Source organism: Vidua macroura, chromosome 1, assembly GCF_024509145.1.
Source record: "Vidua macroura isolate BioBank_ID:100142 chromosome 1, ASM2450914v1, whole genome shotgun sequence".
Classification (NCBI taxonomy): domain Eukaryota; kingdom Metazoa; phylum Chordata; class Aves; order Passeriformes; family Viduidae; genus Vidua; species Vidua macroura.
The window spans coordinates 101,588,617-101,613,071 of NC_071571.1; the positions used below are offsets into that span (position 1 = coordinate 101,588,617).

The 24,455-nt window shown below is 38.3% G+C and overlaps 1 protein-coding gene across 4 annotated transcripts in view; it reads left to right on the forward strand.

Moving 5' to 3' along the window:
- Positions 1-24,455, forward strand: part of SPIRE1 (spire type actin nucleation factor 1) — a 128,842-nt gene that overhangs the window by 86,245 nt on the left and 18,142 nt on the right. For all 4 annotated transcript variants that reach the window (XM_053977337.1, XM_053977345.1, XM_053977363.1 and 1 more), the window contains exons 5-9: positions 2,603-2,686; positions 3,890-4,054; positions 10,554-10,640; positions 11,018-11,147; positions 21,611-21,774. In XM_053977337.1, coding sequence (XP_053833312.1) covers positions 2,603-2,686; positions 3,890-4,054; positions 10,554-10,640; positions 11,018-11,147; positions 21,611-21,774 — 630 coding nt within the window. The remainder of the gene's footprint in view (positions 1-2,602; positions 2,687-3,889; positions 4,055-10,553; positions 10,641-11,017; positions 11,148-21,610; positions 21,775-24,455) is intronic.

Here is a 24,455-nt window from a genome sequence, read left to right on the forward strand (position 1 = left end):
AGAAGAGCTAAAGAAGCCCCCCTAAACACTTCCTGCAAGCATAGAGTGCTTGCTGGTTTCTTCCAAAGCTTTGCTCGTTCTATAATGATGGAAATTCCTTTATATTCTCCTCTTCTCCACTGATTGCATGGTGAGCTGCGTTTAAGTGCCAGAGCCAGGTGCCAGGGAAGGCAATGAACTATCCCTACAAAGTGGGTGTCTGTGGTTCCAGGACTGCAGCCAAGCACTGAGCACAGGGATGGGGAATAGAAGAAGCCCAGCTTTGGCAATAACCTGTGCTTGTACCAGCTCATTTGTATCATAAACTGCACTTGGAGACACTTCATCTCTTGGCTGGCAGGTTTTGCTCCTGCAGCTCTCTGGTGCATGGTAGCTAGCAGCACTTACACCTGTGCTTTCTTGGGTAGGAACTGCCCCTCTAGCTATGTTCCAGAGAAACTAATTAGATGTTTGCCTTATTTGGAAGATCTTTCAGCTGCTCAGGGTGGGTTTTTTCCCCCCTTCTTATTTTCTGCTGTTAAGAAAAACAGGTTGTAATCTCTTCTAGCTTCATGAAATATTTATGTCAGTCAAAAGCACCAGCCTTTGGGCATAAACCAGCCCCATAAACTCTATGGTAGGGAACACAGTTGCTGAGAGATGGGTGATTGTCACCGGTCTTGTTGAATGGCTGAAGCATCGTTTAAGCAGCTGGAACACATTAATTGTTTTAAAAAATTAAAGTTTAGCTTCCTGCTAAACAGTATGGGAAGGAGGAGCAGATCTGACAGTTGTGAGCCCATTTACTGAAGTAATCCTTTTGATTACAAAGAAATAAGGGAAAAAATATCAGATGTTTTATTTTGCAGTTTACCAGTAGATGTTATCAGTTTGCAAGAAAGAAAGTAATTTACAGTTCATAGGTACTGCATTTGAAATGATTACTCCAACTGTATGATTCAGAAAAGAAGAACCCTGGATAGCAGAATACACAGAAGCAAGACCTTTATGTTACCTGTTCTTTCCATGTTTCTGTTTTTCCCTTGGAAAGGGCAATTGCCTGTAAGTGTCAGACCGACCACTGTGCCAGGACCAACAGAAGTTTCCATAAAGACATTTTTTCCCAGTTGGGTATCCTGTTGTGATGCTGCAAGTCATGCTACAATGTTCCCACATTGTCCCATGATGTATCTGCTTTTGTTAGTGTGGGTGATTTATGCTTTTTTGTAGTCTCCTTGTAAATTATGTATTTTGTTTTGATAGGGCAATGGTAGTATTTCTTCTTTGATACTAAAGCAATTGTGTTACTTACATAAATAAGACAATAAAGAACCCATCTGGTGTCTTTCCAAAACCTCTGTGGTAGCTGACTCACATGTCCTGTCTCTGCAGCCAGGTTTGGTAGATGCTTGCACTGTTGGATGTGCAAGTTCAGCACTCTTCCAGTGCTTCCATTTCTTACGCTGAAATGTTCACAGTTTAGGAACTATCTCCACCAAAAAAAAAAAAAATTAAAAGTATGCTTATTTTTATTTTTTCTGGAAGGCTCAGAAGCTGAATTGAGACTGATTGTTCAATTCCATTAAAAGAGCTTAAGTGTATTTAAAGATATAAATACTTTGGTAGATACATCTGTCAGATCTCTGACCTATCACTTATGTCTCATAAATATAAAAAAAATTGCTAGCAGAGGACTTAAATGTCCATTTCAGATATATTAGGGACTACTGAGATCAAATTAAACATTGTTAAAGATTTCATAGAAAACAAAGTAGATTAGTGAGAAATGGCTTGTACTGCTGATTCCAAAACATTTAAATACAGAAGAAAACAAAAAATAAGCCTTTTGAATATACAGGTGTTGATGTGTATGAGGAAATTTGTGTAAAGCCACAGCCTTCTGTGTTCAAGCTTGCCTGTTATTTGGTCTACTGTAACTTTTAATTGTCTTTCATATTCTTGTTGGCATGAAAGCTTTTTCTTGCCCCTTTGCATTCCATCTTTTCCATATTTGCATGATCTGATTTTGTTAATAAGTAGCAGTTTTCATCTTTGAAAGATCTGTTTCTCTTCCTCACATGATTTTATTATGGATATTTTAGAATCTATACCCACATTATACAGACTAATTAAGTATAATATAGATATGCAATTCTGTCAGTATTAAATGTTTCTCATAGTTTATTTCTCCTTCAACAAAAATGAGCTGCCCTGAATTCAACAAGCATTAATTTTGGAATGAATGGACCCTTATCAAGCTGGTAATATTTTCTGTGTTGTAGCTTAACAGACCTGATAGATGGTTAAGGTTTTTTTTTTCTGTGCGTATAAAAATTTAGGGATATAAACATTTTAATGGGTAGTTTTTCCTCCAGCATGTTATTATCTGAAGTACTTTCATACTCAAAACATAATATTTCTTCCCAGCATTTAAGGTTAACTTTCCAAGGAGGAGAAATATATTCAAATAGTGTTTTGAGTTACTTTTACAGTATAGCTATTCAAGGCATCAAACATTCAGTAGAATACCCAAACAATACAAGAGATTAAAAATTAAGCTTCAATTTTACTTGAGAGTTAGTGTCACTGTTCATTTATTCACTCATTTCCTTTTCATTGGCAGAACCTGAAGAAGATTCAGGAAATGGACAAAGAGGCAAGTGATGAATCCAGCACAGATCTTGATGAACTGAAAAATGCTGACTGGGTAAGACAACAGTGGAATAATGATTCAGCATCACTACTGGTAGTTTATTTTTCTTTATAAAGCTTAACTAAGGCATTATTACCTCTGCCCTCATGAGACCCCACCTGAAAGAGTGTCCATCTCTGTAGCTCCCAGCATAAGAAGGCACAGGAACAGGTTTCAGCAACCTAGTGAAAGGTGTCCCTGCCCAGTGCAGGGGGGTTGGAACTAGATGAGCTTTAAGGTATTTTCTACCCAAATCATTCTATGATACTGTGTTCAAATCAGTCTCTGTTTTTTTATATATTAATAGTAACCTACTACAAGTTAGAACTAAATGAAGTCTCAACTTCCCTTGGCAGACAGATAAAACAGTACAAGTATCCAAGCAATATGTTTTTCCTTAGGCTGTTTCCATGGAGAAGCTTTTGCAGTTTGCAGACTGGACATTTAGACAGGTACCATGCTGACTGCCCTTCAGAGGGGCAGTCAGGCAGTAGACAGAGCCACCAGCTGAATTTCTCCAGTGATGACAGAAAAAGGCATCAGGGTAACTCTTAAGCAGGAAATAACTTTATTTTCTAGCTACTGTTCTTGCCAGTTCATAGAGGAATATTACGTGGTCCTGAAAAAGTACTTGATTTTAACTTCCAGTCTTCAATCCACCACCTGTTCTTTCTTCTCTCCAGTCATTCTGCTTCACAGAAAATGAGAGGGAGGTGTTAGTGTGCGGTGCTCTTACAGGCAGAGCAAAAGAAGTTGAGTTTTTCTATTGCAAGATCTTAGGACTTGGGAGTCCATTCCAAAATTTATATTTGAAAAACACCTTTTGAGGAAATTTTACAGGAGAGTCCTGGATAACAAAGTTTCAGATTCAATCACCATTTTAATTCACATAGTATTAGCTATGAGTCTAAAAACTTTGATTATGTGCTTTCATTATACCTGAAGCGGGAATTTAGATGTAAGGTATGAGAATTTCAGATCCTCTTTCCATACTTGACATGAGACCCAGCAGTCCTGCTGAGTTGCAACAAAGTTTTGTTATGTTCACAAGTGTTAAAAATAAGCTTATAAAAATAAAATGGGATTTGGTTGATGTGTTTAAAAAAAATAGTACAGCTGTAAATATTTGGTGATGTCCTGGAAGGAAACTTTGGTTTAATGTGAGGTGGTATTCCAGGGTAAGGAATGAAGTAAAATTTCTATCTCTTTTGTCTTCAGGCCCGTTTCTGGGTGCAAGTGATGAGAGATTTACGGAATGGTGTTAAACTTAAGAAAGTTCAAGAGCGTCAGTACAACCCACTGCCCATAGAATATCAGCTCACACCCTATGAGATGCTGATGGATGATATCAGATCCAAACGCTATACCTTAAGGAAGGTCATGGTAAGTCAAGAGAATCACTGGAGTTTTTCAAACCTGAAATGTTATTTTCCTTTTTTTTATCTTATTTTTCTCTTTTTTTTTCTTCTGAGAATCTTGAAATTATTATTTCATATACAAACTAATGTTCATGGGGTTTATATGGCATCATAAATTTGTGCAGTGCATTGAGGGAGAGAACATGAAACCAACATATGTAGTGTACTTTGTTTTCCATGTGGCAGGCATTTAAAATTCTGAAAGACATGCCTACCTATCATAAGCTTGAACAAATTACTTGTGTTGGGTTTGTGATAATTTTAAGAGTCATCTCAGAAGTCATGTCATGCTTTCCAATGAGAGATTGTTTTAGACTTTTCATATTGGCAGTACATTTATCTTGAGCTACAACATAGTTTTTGGAGTTCCAGAATATAAAGTGCTACCATGAATGATACTGTGATGGGAAAGGAAAACCTACAGTGGTTGAAAACTTACACTACCGTGATCTGTTAGTAATTTTCAAGGAATAGTCTACGTAAAAAAAAAATTTGATCTTCCATTTGTAGAAGTTGAGCTCAGTTATCTTCAGCATATTTTCTTGTTGCTTTCAAATCAAGATGATATGCCACAGCAAGTTAGAGAATGTTCATGGGTCTCCTCCCCCTAGATCATCATAAAGGTGCTTGTAAAATTGACTTGAGGCACTCTTTTTATCAGAACACATTTACTGGTGTCTCCCTGTTCTTTCCATACTTTTGGGTTATATTTTTTTTCAATATTAAGATCTTCTTCCTGATCGCCTAGCAACTGATCTAAAGGGTGTTTTATCCCTAGTAAGACATTGTAAATCCCTTTGTCAGGGGCATGTATTTGGTCAACATCAATATTTATACTTTACACTTACTTATCTTCACCTGTCATTAGTTACAATGGAAGCATTGTCTTAGGATATTCAGTATTCAGATGTGTTTACTTTTCTGACAAATCTTCGCACAGTTAGAGAGCTGTGATTCCACCAAAAAAAAAAAAGTCAGAGGGGAAGATGGGGGTTGAGGGAGACAGATGAGAGAGGCAGAAAGTGTGTGATATAAATGCTTTTTATGTTTGAGCTGAAAATACTTTCCTAATTGAGATCTGGATTTAGATTATCCAGTTGTATTTGTTTTCTGCTGCAGATGTTGCTTAAATGTTAAATCAATAAGGTAAAACACATACCCAGGTAATGATGTTATCTCTCTTTCCCTAACAATTCAGAGAACTGTGCTAAGTGCTCCTACTACCTTCTGCAAAAGAGGACCGGTCTCCTCAGAACCTCAATTACTGTATGCAATCAGAACAGTAGTTTTGTTTGAATGGAAACCCCTGGGTCATCTAATTTTGCTTTTGTCAGACTGGCTTTTAATTCAGTTGCTGCTAAGCAAGCTCCTCTTCAGAAGAGATTTCCTTCATTATGTAGTACATCTTGGGGGCACAGCTGCTGCTCTGCTTATCCAGACTCTGTACAAAATCCCTGGAAGCATCTATTTTTGGCCTGCTATCTTGTCTTCTAGATAGATTATCCAAAGTGAACTCTGGGAATAAATATGATTGCAATCAGCTGCAGGTACAGTACCTGTAGGGCTGTCTGTGATGCAATTGCTGGCTTAGTCTGACAACTGCTGATGACACTATGTTAGAAAAATCACTTCTTTCTTACTGGAAACCTTAAACTCAATAACTTGGATTCTGCTGCAGGGTCTGCTTGAAGATTGTGCAAAGCATGTTCAACAATAAGAGTGCAGCTTGACATAGAACATGTGGAACCTGAAGGATTCACACAGAATTACAAGTTTACTTAGATTGCATAGATGCATCTTCTAACTGGCTATCACAGGTTGAAGCTCATTGTATGGATTCCCATCAGTGGAAACCCTTGTGGTTCTTGAGAAGAGGAGAAAAGGATCCCAAATCTGAATTTTAAGTCAGTCTAGGAAAGATGGATTATGTTTCTTTCTATCATTCAAAATGGATGTTCAGCAAAATTTGTATTAAAAGTAATTTTTGCTTTAAATTTATGGGTGGTAGTTTTAGACTTGGTAGCTTGTGAGGACACATATCCTACTAATGATACCAAGAGGTCAAGTAAATTTCCAAAGTAATAAGTAATTTCTTTAAATAAATGAAATGCAACATGAAATCTTTAATGTTCTTTTTATTAATGTGATGTTATGTTTAAAAGAGTAGCTTGATCTGTCACTGACTGCTCAGTGTTCTGCATAGAAATTAAGGAAGGAACAGATGTTCCTGTTAGGCCATATTTTAGTGTTTCAGACTGTTGTGCTAACAGACAGCAGTAACTGGAGCTTCCTGTTCTCACCCATTGTTATAGTGCAAATATTCAAACTGTTTTGAAGATGTAAAATGTCAAATTCTGAGCTTTTGGTAAATAACTGGTTTCATTTGTTTCAGTGACGTTGGCATTTCTATTTCAGTACATCTGAAAATAATTTCAGGTTTGTCATCTTTCTATCCTGAGGCAAGAGTCCTCATTGCTGCAATTGTTGTGGGAGCAAGATAGCTTTCATTCTGGAATCTTATAAATGTTAACTATCTACCTTAGAGAGTTTTAATAGCTTTCCTCACCTATGGAGCACCCACTCCCACAAAAGCTAAAAGCTGTGGTCAGTGGTAGAATCAACACTTGGAAATGAAGAAATGTAAGAAATTACTCCTTTAGGTTTAATTTTTTTTCTTATTTGTATGTGATGAGCTACCATTTTTAATTTCAGAGTGCTTCACAATTAGCTCTGCTTTCTGCCCATCTCCACCTCCCTCCAAGATATGCACCATTCACTGTATTTCTTGAGCAGTGCTTATTGAACAATAACTGATACTCTGTGTTACCTACTCAATACATGCCTGACAGGTACTTTTATGCTCTATCCAAACTCTGCATTATGTTCCATAACAATTACACTCTCTGTAGGTAACAGCACTCTGTCATCATATTCGAGCTCTTCACAAGTACCTCTCATGCAGTGGTATTGGCTTGGCCATGTTGCAGAAGGGAAATTTAAACATACAGGTTGAAGCCATTATTATCAAAAATATCCAGTAATTTGAATGTCTAAGCTGAGACTCCTGTAGCATGGGGGTTTTTTTGCTTTCAGTTGGTTGGATTTTTTTGGGGTTTTTTTTGGGTTTTTTTTTGTTTTTTTTTTTTTTGGTTTTTTTTTTTTTTTTTTTTTTTTTAATTTACTTCTTTGCAGTATTTATCATCTTAGGTTACTTGCAGTAACAGCTGTGCACAGACAGAATTTCATAAGCATGATTTCATATGCTTCAAGCAGGACATAGAGAATGTGAGCTTTGCTGTGCAAAGGACTTTGACCACTTTATCCAACTGGACATTGTAGAGTTTGTTGTTCCCTTACACACAAGTCTGACTTGGTTGTGGTGAGTTGCTTTCAGCAGGGGAATTGTACTTTTCATTTTAGACCTTCATCATAATATTTCTACAGAAGTGTAGGAGTCATCCTAGGTAGAGCAGGGAGCTTTACAGTGCCTAATCGTGCTTTAGGGGTATTCAGAGGAGGGACTCTGGTTACCATGTGGTATCATAAACTTGTTTCTGCAATAGATGTGCAGGAACAGAAGTGTGAGTACAGTGCCTCATGATGGGAAATACCAGAGCACTTTAGTCTTGGACATTGCTGCTTGAGCTTGCTGTGGGGTGTCAAAATACTATGTAACAACTGTGTTAACTTCAATACCCCTAAAGCCCTATACTGTCTGCATAATGCAAGATGGTAAATAGGTATCTACTTATAATAATTTAATTCACCACTGAATTTCATCATGAGCTGTTCTGGAAATTATGTAGTGTGTCCCCTCTGTCTGTTTCAGTGTCCATGCAATTTCCTTTCAAATGAAAATTTCTAGATAGTACAAAACCGTATCAGTTTCCCATTGACTATTATTTAAAGATAGCACTCTCCTATTTATTGCTGACACCTTTTATAGCTGAACAAATAAATGGTTATGATATTTGAGTGTCAGTGCTAGGTGATGTTATTTTTTGTGAAAGTTATCAGCAATGCACTTCTTGTTTGGGATCACCATTTTTAAAGCTTTGGGCTTCAGCCAAAGGTAACTAAATACGATTTGCCATTATTTTTTAGATTGCAAATCCATATTTATATATTAAAATGTGATGATAGCAGGTTGTTGGTAGATGATGACATGCTAATTTTTCTGCTCATTAGCTGTTTAGATCTCTACATTTATCTTTGATTTTTATAATAATTGATTAAGCTTTCTTCACACGGTCTGTTTTAACGCACACTGCTGTACAAAAGCTGTTTTACACACATGAAGATTTAGGGTAGCTTTGCCATGTTTTGAGGTATTTATTCAAATACTGGTTTGTAGTTGGGGCCAGCCTGTTATGTGGAGAGGAAAAAAAAAAAACAAACTTTTTTTGTAGTTTTTTTTTCCCCTGCAGCCTGGGTATCATGTCTGCATCTGTGCAATGTCTCTGATTGAGACTTTAATCAAGAGCCATGAATTTTAATTAAGTAAAAATAAAGGATGCATTTGAAGTTGCTCACTACAGAGAGAGTTAGTTTGAGTAAATAAATAAATAAATAAATCTAGTCTGAACAGAGAGGATAAAAGTTTCCCTGCAGTATCTTTCATGTCAGTATCTTGTTTGGGTGCCAAGTACGAAAAGGTGGGTTCTGCCATTGATGCTCCTGCTCTTGGCTTGTTGGCTGCAAAACATCCACTTGCTTGGCCACCAGCTCCCCATGTATCCTGTGGAAAATCACTTAAGCAAATCCTACATTTCTCTTTTTCCAATCAGATGGTAATACTGATACTAATTATACCCTGGTGGCATTAAGTCAGGGCCTAGAGTGCCCTGAGGTGAAAGGCTCAGAGCCATGTATTATTTATTGAGTATTGTCACGCAGAGGGTCGTTCCCCAAGGCTCCAACAGAGATTATCAGTTTACAAAACGGCTGTTCTGATGGTAATAATTCTCAACTTCAGCCATCAACTTTGACGTCTGATGAACAGTAGCTCAGGGAAGAAAGACTTCTCATTTCATTAACCATCTTCCAGGGCATGCTGGCCTCAAAAAAACTGCTCAGTCTTTGAACAGAAACAAATCAATCACACCCCTTAAAATAGTATTCTCCTCATCAGGAAATGTCAAATCATGGTTTAGTATAAACCTTTTCCATTTTAATTTTTCTGCACTATTTTTAAGAAGATGATTGCATTTTGCAGAGTTTAGCAGCTTGGAATTCTTTGCCAAGCAACATGAAATTCACTCTAAGGAAACTTAGGAGGGTGGAACAAATAGAGTTTGGACTTTGTCTGGGGTAGGATATCTCCAGAAAGAGTCCTCAGGAAAGCAATTAAATGCTCTTCAGGAGGGACTCTGCATCTGATTTCTTAGAGGGAAAGGGATGAATCTTCTCGAGGAGGCTGTCACTCAGCCTCAGCCTGGACACAGGGCATGCCTGAGGTGAGCAAAGCTTGTATGAAAGCTGCATGGCATTGGTGAAGTTCAATTAGGGATCATATTCAGGTGACCTTATGGACATTTAAACCCCTTTTTGTGATGGCAGCAGTCCTTCTAGTTAGCAGAAGGGCATGTTATTTGGCAAACCAGATGTGTCTTTACATAGGTTTTCTGGCTACAGAGCTCGTATGAATGCAGTCCCACAAAAATAAAATGAGGCAACTGACCCTTAAAAAAGAAGCCTGAAATATGGAATACTTGGTCTAAGCAATACAATGTCATGAAAATTTCTGTCAAATTGGAGGACAGGGCTGAGAGCCAGCTACTGTGCAAGAAGAGGAGGTAGCAGAAGGATATATGACATAGGATGATCTCTTGTCCCTAACAGTATGTTTGGACACTGTGCTCTGTGAAGACTGAACCTGACAGGTGGTTATTTTTAAGGAAATCCATACATTTATTCCCAACTTACAATTTATACCCTCTTCATATGATATGAAAACTTGCATTGCCTTTTTTAAATCCTGTACATATAGTGAATTGATGACTCTTCCCTGTGATGTCTTGTATGGTCTTATGTGGCTTACATCTAAATGTCTAAGTGTCTATGGAGAAAACCAAACAAAGAAAGCAAACAATCCTCACCCAGCCCCTCTGCTACAGAAATATGTGATTTACAGCAAGGAAACGTACTTCTCCCATAGACACAATTGCAGCCTTGACGTTTGATTTCATTACTTCAAAATCCTAAATATTGCTGCTTAAAGCTGCTGCAGTTGGAGTTATTCTGCAGCCATCAGCAAAACTGGAAAGCTGCTAAGCACCTTTTTTTGCTTGCCTGTGCTCTGCATATGGATTGTTGCTCCACTCAGGGCTGGTGGGGTTTTATGTCTGGTGCAGGTGTCAGAACACTGCAGCTCTCTCAGGGTTGTTGTGAGTTTTCAGTTGATTTCATCTGCATGACTACAAATGTGAAACACAGCAATGTATATTTCACTTTCTCCTTTCCAGGTCAACGGTGACATCCCGCCTCGATTAAAAAAGAGTGCCCATGAAATAATCCTGGATTTCATCCGATCGCGACCTCCATTAAATCCTGTATGTAATCCAGTGGCCTTCATTCCTAACACAATAGTGGCTTTTCAAAGCATGTTTGGTTCCAGCAAATATGTAAACATCATATTTTCTGCTAGGGCTTTCAAAAATACTGTCTTCTGTACATAGAGCAGGATCCCTTAAAAGAACAGTGTGTAATATGTTGCACATACCAATTAACAGCTGTTATTACCAGCAGCCCTTTATCTCTAGAAAACCATGATGCATAAAACCCTCTTTCAATTTATGCTGAGGTTTGAAATTGACTGTATGTAAAATTATATCACAGCATTCCACATTTTTACCAAAAAAAAAAAGTGTGAAATCTACTTTCAAGGATGCACTTTTTAATGTAAATATGATTATCTCTGTATCCCAAGGCCTCGGCAAGGAAACTGAAACCAACCCCGCCACGGCCCCGTAGCCTCCATGAGAGGATCCTGGAGGAGATCAAGGCAGAGAGGAAGTTACGTCCAGTCTCCCCTGATGAGATAAGGCGGAGCAGGCTGGGTAAGCATGTGGCCAGTTTTTACCTGCAGCATCCACAGAAAACTTCCCACACACATAGGAAGCAGCAGATGTCCAGATGTCGCCAAAGATAAAATTACTCCAGAAAAAGAAATAGCCCACAAGCTTTTCTAGGGCTGTGCAATCTTTGTGCTTAGTTATATTTTAAAATATGAAATGGAATGGTTCAGCTTGATTCCATTCAAGTTTTTAGTGTATTAGATAAATGGAATGGTATGTATTGCTTGTTGTACATAAAAGTTTATGTTAGATTTGCTGAGAATGGAACAGGTATTGCTTGTCTCTAGTACAGTATACCTTGACTATCTGCAAGTATTCTTTACATGTTGGTTTTTAATCAATTTATTTTCTTTGTTTCCTGTTATTAGCATCATCAACTTCTTTATTTTATTTTAAAATCAGCTTTTATTTTGTTTACTGAATCTGTTGCATTTATTTTGAATCTAAATCTTTGCTTCCTTTTCCAAGTTATGGAAAACGTGTTTGTAGGTCTTTTCATGGCAAAATAATTCCTACTTGCACTGCAAAGCATTTCATTTCTGCAGTGTACTTTCAGCAAACCACTATGAAATGATGCAAATACTATGCGATGCAGCAGTCACCCATTTGCATTAGTTCAGTGGTTCTGATGGCAAAAGCATGACAAATACAGGCCTTCATAGTGACTTAGGTTGCTTTAAGTGTACTGTATTTATCTGTATCAGAAAAACTGAAGTAGCTGAATTTTTAAAGAGCAAATGTGCTATCTTTTGGCTGAAAACTGTACATATGTACAAAAATCCACATACGTACTCTCTGACGCTGCTTTTTGAAAGATATTTGTACTTGCCACACGTGCCCAAAGGCACTGGTCCAGATTCAAGTGGATTGTGACAACCCGTTGTTTCTGGAGGAAAACAATTTCATCAGTCTTGCTTTGTTGCATTGTTTTCAAAGTGCTTGATGGAGTTTGGGGAATACTTGCATGCGTTTGTAAAAGAACAATACTTCAAATACTGGTTTTTTTGGGCCTTCCAGTTTCTGGTTTGGATTCAGTTTATGTTTGCTGTATCAATTAACATTCCTCACAGGCCTAGACTTTTTTCCAAATGTAGGATGCTTGTCAAAATGTGGAATGACTCCTTACTTTTCTTTCAAACATTCAGTTTCAGTGTTTTAAATGTTGTCTGTCTGGGAACTACCATGTTGTCTCAGGTGCAGCAAACCTGATCTAATAAATCTTTACCATTTCTAACTGATATAAATGGCATCAAACCCAGTTAGTAAACAGTTTCTAAAACTGATGTTAAATTTTGAACCACTACTGCTTAGGACTTCTGGACTGATTTCAAGGCATTGCCTTCAGTAAGGGATACCTGTCTTCCACTTATTCTTCCCTTTTTGTTAAAGCATTACATTTTTGTGTTTTGGAACTGGGGCAATTCCTCTTAAGTCCAGTGAACAGACTGGATTAAATGCCACATTGATGAAAGTGTAAAAATGGATGCATGCAAGCTTTTTTCCAAGTATATATTAGCTGCTGGCATGAAGAACTAAAAAGACCAAAGGCCTTTAAGGTAATTTTCCTTATGTCTACATATAACATTTCATTCTTTCTCACAATTGGAATGATTGTTATGCCTAAAATTTCTTCTAAAAAAGAATGTGCCTGTGCAGTTTGGGAACAGAGTAACGTTAGTGGCATTCAGTATGGCACAAATAGATCTGCCATACAGTTTAAATGAGCACTGAATGTAATTTAGTGTAACAACATGTAAGGTAATGAGGTTAAAGGATTATAAATCTAAGTAGAAACACCATGTGGGACACTTGCACCATCTGGACAGAACTATTTATTGCTATTAAAAAGGAGAAAAAACCCTGCACATTACAGTGACGTATTCAGGAGCATAAGGTGTGTTTCACATGTCCCAGAGCTACTCCTTTTTGCTCAGTTTATACAGTCAAGAGCACAACTACACTTGGCTGTTGGGATGAGTGGGGGCTGTAGTCTTGCAGTTCCTCCTCTGTGATAAGGCTGTACCTATGGCATGTGTTCCCCAGCAGCCACAGGCATTGTCCCTCTCTCTACACAGCACATAGTACAAGTAAGATCTTCTCTACCCTGGCCAGTCTCAGTCTAAACCTTCTTTGGAAATGAACTGTGCTCACAAAGGGAGAGGTTTGAGTAGAGGAGTTGGAATGAGCTTTCAAATGACCTCATAAAATCATCAGCATAAGCCATCGAGATAAACAGAGCCTCGAGGTACATGTGCTTTTAATTAAAAGCGTGGATTTGTGACTCAAGCAAGTGGAGCTAATGGAGCTTGGAGAAAACTTTGTTTCATGTGCAGGTTTTATCAATGTCTCAGCATCAGGTGATAAACACCCTTCTGCTTTAAGAAGTATGTTATGCTTTATATCCAAACTTTATGCTAAGTTTGGACAGAAATTTTGATGCTGTTCCTGTAGCTATTATCTATGGATAATTTCTAGTTAATGAATACAGAAAAAATTCCCTGACTCCCAAATTTATCTCTGAGTCAGCCACCTACTGCATGCAGCACTTTAAATTCTTCTCCTGAGCAAAACTTGTCCCAGTACAACCTTTTTATAAACGTCTTTTAGGGCAGTGGTGTGTGTGTCTGACAGGCCCTTTCTACCAGCTTGCAGGTTGATCACCTGTCAAGTAAGACACATAAGGTGATTTCAATTTCGATGCATTTTTGCACATTCTTGTCACTGGGCTTTGCCTGCTTATCTGGATTAATGCACTGATATTTTGTTTTCAGTTGAAGAATATTTTGAGGGTCTGCTTCCTGAATACACTGTTTAATTTGAAATATGAATAGGTCGTTCCAGAAATGAAGAACATCTGACCACTTTCTTATCTAACAATAAAATCATCAGAGGCCCAGAAAGAAGAGAATAATATTACGGATGCATTTTAAAGACTAAGTGCACCTAAGGTTTTTAAAAAGAGCAGGAATCAGCACAAATCAAATTTTGTTTGGCGTTTTTTTTCCATCCCCTTCAAGGAGGATTGTTCTACTGCACAAGCTTAGCTTGGGTGTCTCTCTTTATTAGTTTAATTATAATCATTGGAGATTATGCTTAAAAAAATTAGAATTATCTTTATTTCAGGTCACTGAAACTTGTGTGAAATGTGGCTTTGTGCTTTCAATTTTTTTCCAGCTCTTTCTCTCTCCTCTCTCTCTCTCTTTTTCCTGTTTCTCTTTCATTGTGATTTTATTTTAAAGTATTAAATTTTTTAGATATTTGTCTCTTGTTTTGATATTTGATTTATTGAATTCCAAAAATCTTAATTTACTAGTAATATAATTGCTCTGTTTGCAAGTCTCGTTTATGCTACTGTAGTTTTCAGGCTTTGAGCTTTACTACAGTAAAGCAGTAGTATGTCTGACACATTTTGGATTTAAGCAAAAGAGTCCAAAATGTCTCAAATTGAGTTAATATTTTGTTTTTGTTATCCCTCTGCTTTTCTAAGAGCTGAATCATTTTCTTTTTTTGTTGTGTTTGTTTCTTTTTTTACAGCAATGCGGCCACTTAGCATGTCTTACAGTTTTGACTTGTCAGGTAAAATGTGCTTATTGTGAAATTTCTTCCATCTGTTTGTTGAATTCCCATCTAAGAAAGAAACTTGAAGGGATTCTTCCAAGATATGGTCAGTGAAAATAAAAAAAATTAGATAAATTAGTTATTAATACTTACATTTCCCTTGCCACAAAAGGATGCCTAGGTTCAGGAAACATCTGCATTTCACCTGAAATGCAGAGTATATTCACTGGAGTGCTGCAATTCTGCTTAAATAAATAAACAAAATAAGGTGGTCCAGAGCTATTCCAGACTCTTAATATGATTACAGAGTTCAGCATCACCTTCAAGTCTGATTTATTTATTTATAAATCTGACTTCTGTGTCTTTGCACTCACTTTTTGACTAGACCATCTTCTGCAGTGCTTCATTTCTCACCAGGATCCTAAAACTAGCTTTGAACTCATCTACCTTTCCAGATTAAATGACATATACCTATGTATATTGATATAGAATGAAACTGTCAGTTCTACAGTGTCTTTATGCTGAAAACTTTTTGAGGTACGAAATCAAAGACATTCACCAACAAAAAGGCTAAACCTTCCTTCTTTACTTGTTAGACAAATAAGGTTAGCTGGTACAGAGGATCCAAAAGGTGACCCTTCATCAACTATCTAATATAGTTGGTGAGCCATTAGTTAGGACATGCAGCAGCTGTATGAACCTGTTGTCCTTTGGATACTGCAATGTCAGACAGCCTAGTAGCCAGAAAATAATTCATTCCTTCCTCATTATACATTAACTTTCCAGGATGATCAGGCCCAAAATTTCCATCACTGATGTTGGAAATATTCAACATCAGCCTCAAAGGCCTGTTGGCAGAGGAGATAGCTAGCTCTTACCTAATTTCCCCTAGGTGACTCTAAAAAAGTCTCCAAATAAATCCATGCTCTTTGTACCACCCCCCCTTCTTCCTCTGAGTTACATATAGAAACATCTCATCTAGAGCTTCAGCAGAGTTCACATCCTCAGTTTTTCCCATGCATCCTTTAGCCTCATCTGGTTATTTTCTCCACAGAAAGGCATAATCTGACTGAAATGCTGGCATATTGTGAACTAGGAAGACCATATAGAAGTTTTTTGATTACTATAATCTAAAAAATACAGCATTTATGCAATATGGGAACACAGTTCACAAGTGACATATCTGTGAACGTGGCTCCCTGTTCAGACTGAGCCAGGAAAACAGCTTGCCACTGTTGAAAGGGGAGGAGGGACTCTTACTGCTCCCTCTCCTCCCCAGGCTCTCCTCTAAGCATGTGATTCTCTCCCTTCTCTGTGTCAGTCCGGCTCATTTATTCACAAGAGGACTGTGTTAAATTCCTGTAACCCAGGAACAAATACTTTTAATATTTTTTACCAGGTTGTTCTTCTGCTCTTTTAGTGATTGAAACCTGTCTACTATCTGATCAGATGATCAGAGAGCTGGCTGAGGAGGGCAGCTGATGAGCAGGGGTGGAAGGGAGGAAGGAACAGGCTCTGCTGTCAGAGGTGGTGACAAGCTGTTAATGCAGCTCAAGCCTTTTTGTGAAACCTTACACTCGTGGTGTATGGTGCAGCTACTACAGCTGTCTGCTGGGATTCAGATTACATATGTACATGGCATCATGTTTGACTCCACTGAAAGCGGCAGGGTCCCCAGGGCCTCAGACAGAAGCATAAACAGGCAAACTTAGGTTTTCAAAAAGTATTGCTACTTTCAGATATGATGAAAGTTCTAGTTTTAAGAAGATAAGACGGAATGTGCCAGTGACCAGGTAAAGGGAAATGTTCAGATCTGTCTTTCTACGTGTGTCTGTCTGCTTCTTCTTTTGGCTTTCATTTCTAAGAATTCTGTGACATCCTCATTTGTTTAAATCCAAACAATATTTTGTAATCCATTAATTCATAACTATAATATTTTTATTTTGAAGAAGTAGCTTTAAAAATCTGTACTGTACTTGGATTTGCTGTTTTTTGACTGACCACCGAAGAACTCTTCCTGGTTTCTTTATCCATCTCACAAATGTGATTGGTTTTGTTTTTGCAAGTCATGTGGTTCTTAGCAAGTAGCATCATATGGCGTGACTGAGTGATCTGATAAAGTGTCCTTAGAAGTAAATTCAGGATGATTAAAACATTCCACTTAGGTAGATGTGAGACACCAGATGAGCAGTACAAGTGAATTAGATGGGTTGGGGTATTGATAGTAAGCAGATAAGCAGTAATTTTGGATGCTGTTGCTTTGCGTGCTTTTACTTTTTTCATTCTTTTAGAGGCAGAGAGGCTGTACTGTGCTTTCACCATTGCTTGCACACACTTGCTTTTACACTGCTTTCATTGCACTCTGCTTGATGGAATTGCTGTCACAAAAACCTCACAAACCAGCTGAAAAAGAGAAGTGTTTCCTGCTAAGTACTAAAGGATGTGTGCAGGTTTATATTATTCATGCTGCCTGCGATGGGGAGGATGCAGAATCCTGAGAAGACTTTTGCTGGCACCAAGCCAGTGTAGTTGGTGTGTCACAGTGCCCAGCTCCACACATCTGCCTGCTGTTCTTCTGAAGAGGAGAGGAGGGGCTCCTGGGGTCTCCTTTTACACTCCTTTTTCCTTCTGGTAGAATAGAAGGAGCAAGTGGTGGCCACCTGTAGTGAGTTACCTGAGAGGTATCCAGATAACAACTGGGGACCAGAGCAGTCATTACCCACTTCCCCTAATAGAAAAATAGCTGAAAAGCAGCTTCATTTCAGTGCAGTGCTGAATGCAGCTCAAAAGATCAGTCATTGCCATCTTAATACTCGAGTTCTTACCTCAAAGCTGTGTGCATTGCTGCTTTGAAGTTGTTATTTCAGAAACAGGTTGTACCTTTTGGGAGAAGGGGGGAACTGGGAGGTGTGCAGGGGGAGAAGAGGAAACTGAAGCATTTAACACCAAATTTCGTGGGGATTATGACTTTTAGATGATGTCTGTCTCAGAGCAATGGGAGGCAGGAGCTCCACCAGGTCTTTGTAAACTCTTTAGTTTACATAACACACTGATACATGGGATGCAAACACAAAAGACTGATTCGTTAGTTCTCAGGTTTGAATTCAGCATCTGAAGTCCACTGAAATGAGCACATCTCTGTTACTTTTACTTATTATATAATATATCCCAACATATTATCAACATAATAGCCAGCAAAAAGCAAACGTGTAATAATTCTGCAAATCCATTTTAGCCTTCTTTTAAACTCAGTGTAAAAAATTATAATCCCAAGGAGTACATTTCTTGTATAGAAGAAAAGTCAGGTTTCTGTCATCACTCTTGGCTGAGGAGAGCTGGTTAGGAAGCAGACAGCATATGGTTACATGACTTCTGAGGTTTGCATGTAATTTGTGGTCTGCTTAATTCCTTGTTTCACGAGACATAATCTTACATGTAAATAAAGGCACATTTCATATTATCCTACAGTGGGATTTTTTTGTCTGCCCCTTCCTAAGGCTGGTCAGGGAAGCCCAACACAACAATCAAGTAAACAAATCAAGACCTTGCCTTCTTTCATTTGCCTGTTGTAATGAAAGCTTAGAGAAAATCTCAAAAGAAACCAAACACAATCATCCAATTTTCAGGTACTGTTCACTGTACTTGCTGCCTGAAAACACAGAGAAATGACACTCCCCCAGCTTGTCTGATTCTCTAATAAATTCTTAACCCCAGGCTATTACTCATACAAGCATTTTTAAATATCATTGAAATCATCTTCAAAACCTTTAAGTTTTATGCACCTAGAGATTGTAAACTACTATCCATTTAAAAAAAATAAATCTAGGTTTTGTTTCTAAGAATTGTCCATTGATTTCTTCTGTCATGTTCATATTTATAAGATTTAGTCTATTTGTTGCTTCTGCCTTGTTTATCCTAAATAATTTTATCTTGTTTATGACAGTGTATGATTATTCATCACCCACTAATGTTTCTGTTGTCCGAACAGATCACTAAAACAGCTAAAACAAACTAATCATTTTTTGGTCTATGTCTGCTAACAGATTTAATTTTACAACAAGGCTTTTTACTTGTAATCTGTTTGTTGAAACTGAAATGTCATGTTCTTTTCCTTAAATTATGATAATCCATTTATTCACATGAATCCAGTACTGTAAGTGCAAGAATGATAAATTGAACTTGATTGATCAAATGAATTTTATAGATTGGACTGTTTTCTAATTGTATTATTTGTTTAATTATTATTCTTTAGTGCTTGCAAGTTTCAAAAACTTCCCCCCTTTTTTTTTTTTTTTCTCTAGTGGAAAGAATGGTGATAAATCACATTTCCTACTGAAGAAACTTTGAAAACAAGTACTATGTTGGATTGTCTTCTTGATTCACCTAAAATTTCTTTGATATGTCAAGAAGACTTGAATCAACATATGAGTAACTCAGCAATATCTATGAACAAGTCATATATGCCTGACTTTAAACAACAGCTGGTTTAGGCTTCCTAGGTCATTATTGGCTACATAAATTACTTGCAAAATGGACTAGAGAGTTCCATCCCTGAGGCCTAAAGAAGTTTGGCCTAAAAAAAAAGCAAGGGAAAAAAAAAAGCAAGCAAGCAAACAAAAACCACCAAAAACCAGTATTTCATGTGAAAACACGTTCCATCACCTGCCATAGGGGGTGTCTACTGGTGCTCCCCCTTCTTCTGTTCCCCAGGCTTATTGTGTGTCTTATTTTTGGCAGGAGGGCAGTGCTGTTTGCCTTCCCAGCATTTATCTCCCTGTGAGTCCAGCAGTGCTTACAAGGCCATTCTTCACCCTCCCTACCATCAGGGAGGGGAGTCCCCACCCAGGAGGTGGAGAAGGGGCACCACCTTTGGCTGTTGTGTGGGTGGTGCTGGGGCTGTTTCCTTGGATGGTCTGCTCAGAAACCGCCTTGTTCCATCCAAAGACTAATCAAAGGTTTTTCTTGCTCATTTGGGAAACCCAGAAGTTCTTCAATCAGCTACATGCCAGCTAGTTATGGGGTCTCAAGAAGTGTCACTGGCAGCAGGGAGGGGAGGCAGTTTGGGTTTTGTTTTCCTGCTGTCCCTTTCTGGAATTGGGTTGAGCTCCTGTTAGAGCAGGAATGCATTTGATGTGGGGGACGCCCATGCTGTACCCACAGAAATCCAGGAGGAAGAAAACCCATGACCTATAAGCCATTGTGGTAGTCAGGACAGCCATTAGCAAAGCCTTTGAAGATAGGAAGTAAGGGTTAGAGAGTCTAAGTCTTTGATTGCAGCTCTTTGTAGGAAGGACCTGAAGGCAGTAATAACACTGTAGTACACCGATTCATAGGCCTGGAATGTCACGATGACTTTAATAGCCCAAATAATTGCCTTTTCTTATACTCCCAGTTGAAGATATGATTTATATAGCAACTATAATGCACCCCCTCTCCTTTTTATATCCGTTTCCAGCATTTAACAATAACCTGGATAATTCTTTAAAATATATATTGATTTAACTTATTCCTTTTCTTAGTTTATTTCAATAGATGCTGTGGTGAGAATGTTGTTAAAGAGACCTACTATGTAGCTGTGCTTTGTGTAGTCTGTAGCTTTGATTTACCTGGTGCAAGGATGGCTTTATCCATGCAAATGGTATTGTAGCAGGAGTGACTGTGTCTGTTTATAGCTGGGCAACTGTGTAAGTAACTCCAAATGATGTGTGAGTACTTGCATTGTTGGCACTGTGAATATCTGGGTGATATAATTTCCCTGTCATAGTCCTCCCAGTAACCTAAGGTACAAGTCACTTGACCTTCTGTGCCTCTTTTCACCATGTATAAAAACGGGAATAATTACTCATCATTACCCTAGCCTTATAATACCTGGAGGTACCTTGTTATTACAAGGCTGGTGAAGGAGTCCTATAATTACATGAGTAGAAAAACACATTTGTAGAAAGACCAGCTGCTTAGACATACATGCAGATGGGAGATTAAAAGCTTCTCTTCCTTGTCCCTCCAACATAATTTTCTTCAGATTGGAATACTGTACTTTGTACTTTTACAGGGATAAAACTGATTTATCAGACCAAACTCTAAGCTCTTCTAAAATATCAAAGGCTGGGTCATTATCTTAATGTCTAAAGCTAAGCTAGGCTAAGTACAGCAGACGCAAAGCTTACATTATCCAAGATGCATCTTCATTGCACACTGGCAGAAATCCTGAGTAATTTACTCAGTGGAGTTACATCCTTGTAAAAGTTATGTAGATGAAAATAGAGCTGGAGCCTCATGTTTCTGCTGTTCCATGAAGGTCTAACCTCACAGACCTGTTTTTAATACAAACGGCCAAGCAAGCCTAAGAGTTGTACATGTGTTTATGAACACTCATTATTTACCTAATTTTCATTCCTTCTCTGTGTCCTGCAGAGTAAAATGCAATTCTGTCCTCACAGGAAAAACTGGGTTTACTCCATGCTAAACCTCCTAATTTCTGCGTGGTGTTGTCTTCAGATTCACTGGAAACCCACTTGCCCAGATATGGTTGTGCATTCTTCTGGTCCTTGTTACATAGTTAATTACAGACTATATGTTGAAGGAAGAATATTTTCGGGTTTAACACAGGCAATTTTTTTAAAGCTGATTGGTGTTGGTATGAGGTTGGGTTTTAGCATTATGCAATGCTGCTTTTTGCACTGCTTTCATTCTTTCATACTGCTTCTGTACTGCAAGCCATTGCCTGTAATTGTCTGAGCAGTGAATCACTAAAAGTAAAATAATTGCACAGATACAACTATCACAATAACTTTTTTTACTTTTGTGTGTATTGCCTTAACAGTAAGATTTGAGAAGGCAAAATACATTTCAGGTGCAAACACCAATTGTTCTGTTTCTTTTGGTAGATGTACCGACACCAGAGGCTGGAAGAAAATTAGTGGATGCCTCTGTAGTGAACGGCAGTCCGGCACCACAAGGAAAGCAGAACGGGGCCACACAAGTGACAGTGCAACGCAAGAGGCTCCTTAAGGCTCCCACACTGGCTGAACTTGACAGCTCAGATTCAGAGGTAAAAAAATCAGGACACAACGTGATTCTCGATTTGTCAGTACTGAGGCTTGCTTCTTAGTTTGCTGAACTGATCAGATGAGAAGTGACTGTGCAAATTATAATCCGAATTTTCCATGGCTTCCACGTCAGCCCACAGAACTTCAGAAATATTAGAGCAGACCCCAAAAAGGAGAATACTCTTTTGAAAGATGAAATGGTAATTTTGGCCTTAAACCCACATTTACTTACTTTCCTAAATGCCCAGTGTCTGTCCACAGTGTGTTTGTAGCAATTATGCTGTTGGGAATTTAGGAAAGTACATAGCACCCTTCTGGCACTCATGAAGTAGCTGCTTAAGGACTCAGGTGTGGGGCTAGCCTCACCATAAAAGCTGTTAAATAAAGAGCAGCAGCTGTGCCACAGGGGTTGCAGTTTGGTGCAAATGTCAGCGCATTAATTTGCTATATAAGATTGGGAAAGAACACCCCAAAAATGTATCACAGATAGGGACAAGCAAATACCACTCAGATGGACAAATAATTTTGAATTCGTCCACTCTAAATGAAGAGTTAAAGATTTTTAAAAGCATTAGAAGGAGAAAACTTTAGAAAGCTTTTTAGCTTCAAAGCTGCATTATATATGACCCTCAGGAAGTACCAACATTACATCCTTAAGAATGAGCTTTGTCTTCTGGACCAGTAGTGTTATTAATTGAGTTTGGACCTTTCTGAAAGTTAAGCTATCTGGAAAGCACATGCAGGCAGGCTTTATTCACAGAGGGTAATTTTAGCCTGGGGAAAGCAGTCTTCCCTGACTCTTTTTCTCTTTTGTAAATGGGAAAGGAGGGGTTTCCTGACAGGGTGGTTACAAAGGCATCTATGCTGAAAGATAGGAGGCTGGGAAGAAATATATGTGGAGATAAATTTATCTCTTTGCATACTTTCTGATCTGTGAAAGGTTGGCCCTCTTTGGGGTTATCCTGTGGGTGACTTGTGTGGGTGCATAATTTGATGCATCTGTTCTGAAAGCAGAAGTGATTTACATTCTGAGATCACTCATCAGTCTTTAAAATTACAATAGAGGCTATATGTGGTTTGTTAATATGAATGAAGCTGGGCAGGATTCAGGAATATTAAGATCTTGCAGAGAGAGTTGGGTCTTACAGCCTGTACCTCTGTGTATCCTGAAGCATCATGCTATTTCACACAGGAAAATGAGCAGAAGTGAGTAAAAGAAAATTATGTAATGGGAAATGTGAAATGCTTCTTGTAGAAGGGAAAAATAAAACGTCTGAACATGACTATTGATTAGGGAATACTGTGTAGGCAAGCAAAATGGTATGGAACAAGCTCTGGAACATACAGCAAAAGATAAATTGAAAATAAATCAAGCACACTGAGCTGTCACAGAGAACAGATGCTGGACTAGTTTGGGTCAATAGAAATAGCTGGTGAAGCAACTGAGATGATAAAGATGCTCAGCAGAATACTGGTTGGGCTCAGGAAGAGTGCTAAGGTAGTGAAAATAAACTGAAGGGAATTTGGGTGAAGTTTTTCAAGGTGGTGAAGGAGATAGAACATTTGAAGAGAGTGGAGATCACTCTGTCCAAATGTTTTATTTCTTCCCTGACTTTTACTTTGTATGTAATACAGAGAAGAGTCTGTGTGTTGTTCTGATTGCCTGTAAATGACTCGGCCACCTCTTTGTCTGCAGTTTGAATTGGGCTTAACCTATTTGTAGTTACTCACTGGGAATGCAATTATTACTATGTTGTGCCCTAAATTACAGGCTGGAAATACCTGCACTGCTGAGCTGTGGACCTCCAAATGAGCTGTGATGCAGATGCATTTTCTTCCCCATGTGATCCCTTTGTTCTTCCATCAGTGTTGCAATGCAGGCTATGTCCCAATACTCAGTGTAGCCAGGCAGAGGTGAAAGGCAAGGTCTGATACAGCCTTATGCCCATTTTCTATCAAGGATGAATATTATAGAAATTCTTCCTTCTTTCTGTCCTTGCTTCTTCTGCATCACCACTAAAATCACAAATTCCAGGGGGTGTGGAACAGGAAGTGCCATTTTGCTTTGTGTGGCTAAGAGAAGTAGCAATCTAATAGTCACTTTTGATGCAGATTAAAAAATTGTCTGTTCCTAATGAAGCTACAGCTATCTGGCCAAAAATTGTGTCTGTAATATATTTAGATAGTTTAAGCTGCAGCTTTCTCAGTAACTGTAACATTCTAATTGTTTGGCACTCTGGAGAAGTGCAGAGTCCTGGATGTTGGGTTGATCCAACCTCAAACGTAAAATGTCAGTCTATAGTGGTCAACAGTTGCTGTATAGATACGGAGGAATTCATGCAGTGGTTCATCAGGACTTCCTACACAAGATTTCATTCGCAAAAGAAAGCCCTCTATGTTTGAGAAATTGTAGGACAGAAATAGCATTGTCAGTGCACGTGTTTGCGCACAGAAGTAGTAATTTGAAATTGCTGACCTGGAATACCTGTTGTCTAAGTAGGATTTTATGTCCGATTTCATTTCCTCCTGGCTTCCATTTTCCATGTATTGGTTTATACTTAATATTTTTTATACTTAGCCACTGGCTCCAACAGTTTATTCTTTAGAATAGCAGAAGAGCTTACTGAGTTCTTCATCTTAGCTCATTAGCTTCTCTGACAATGGTAAACTTGTCATCCATTGA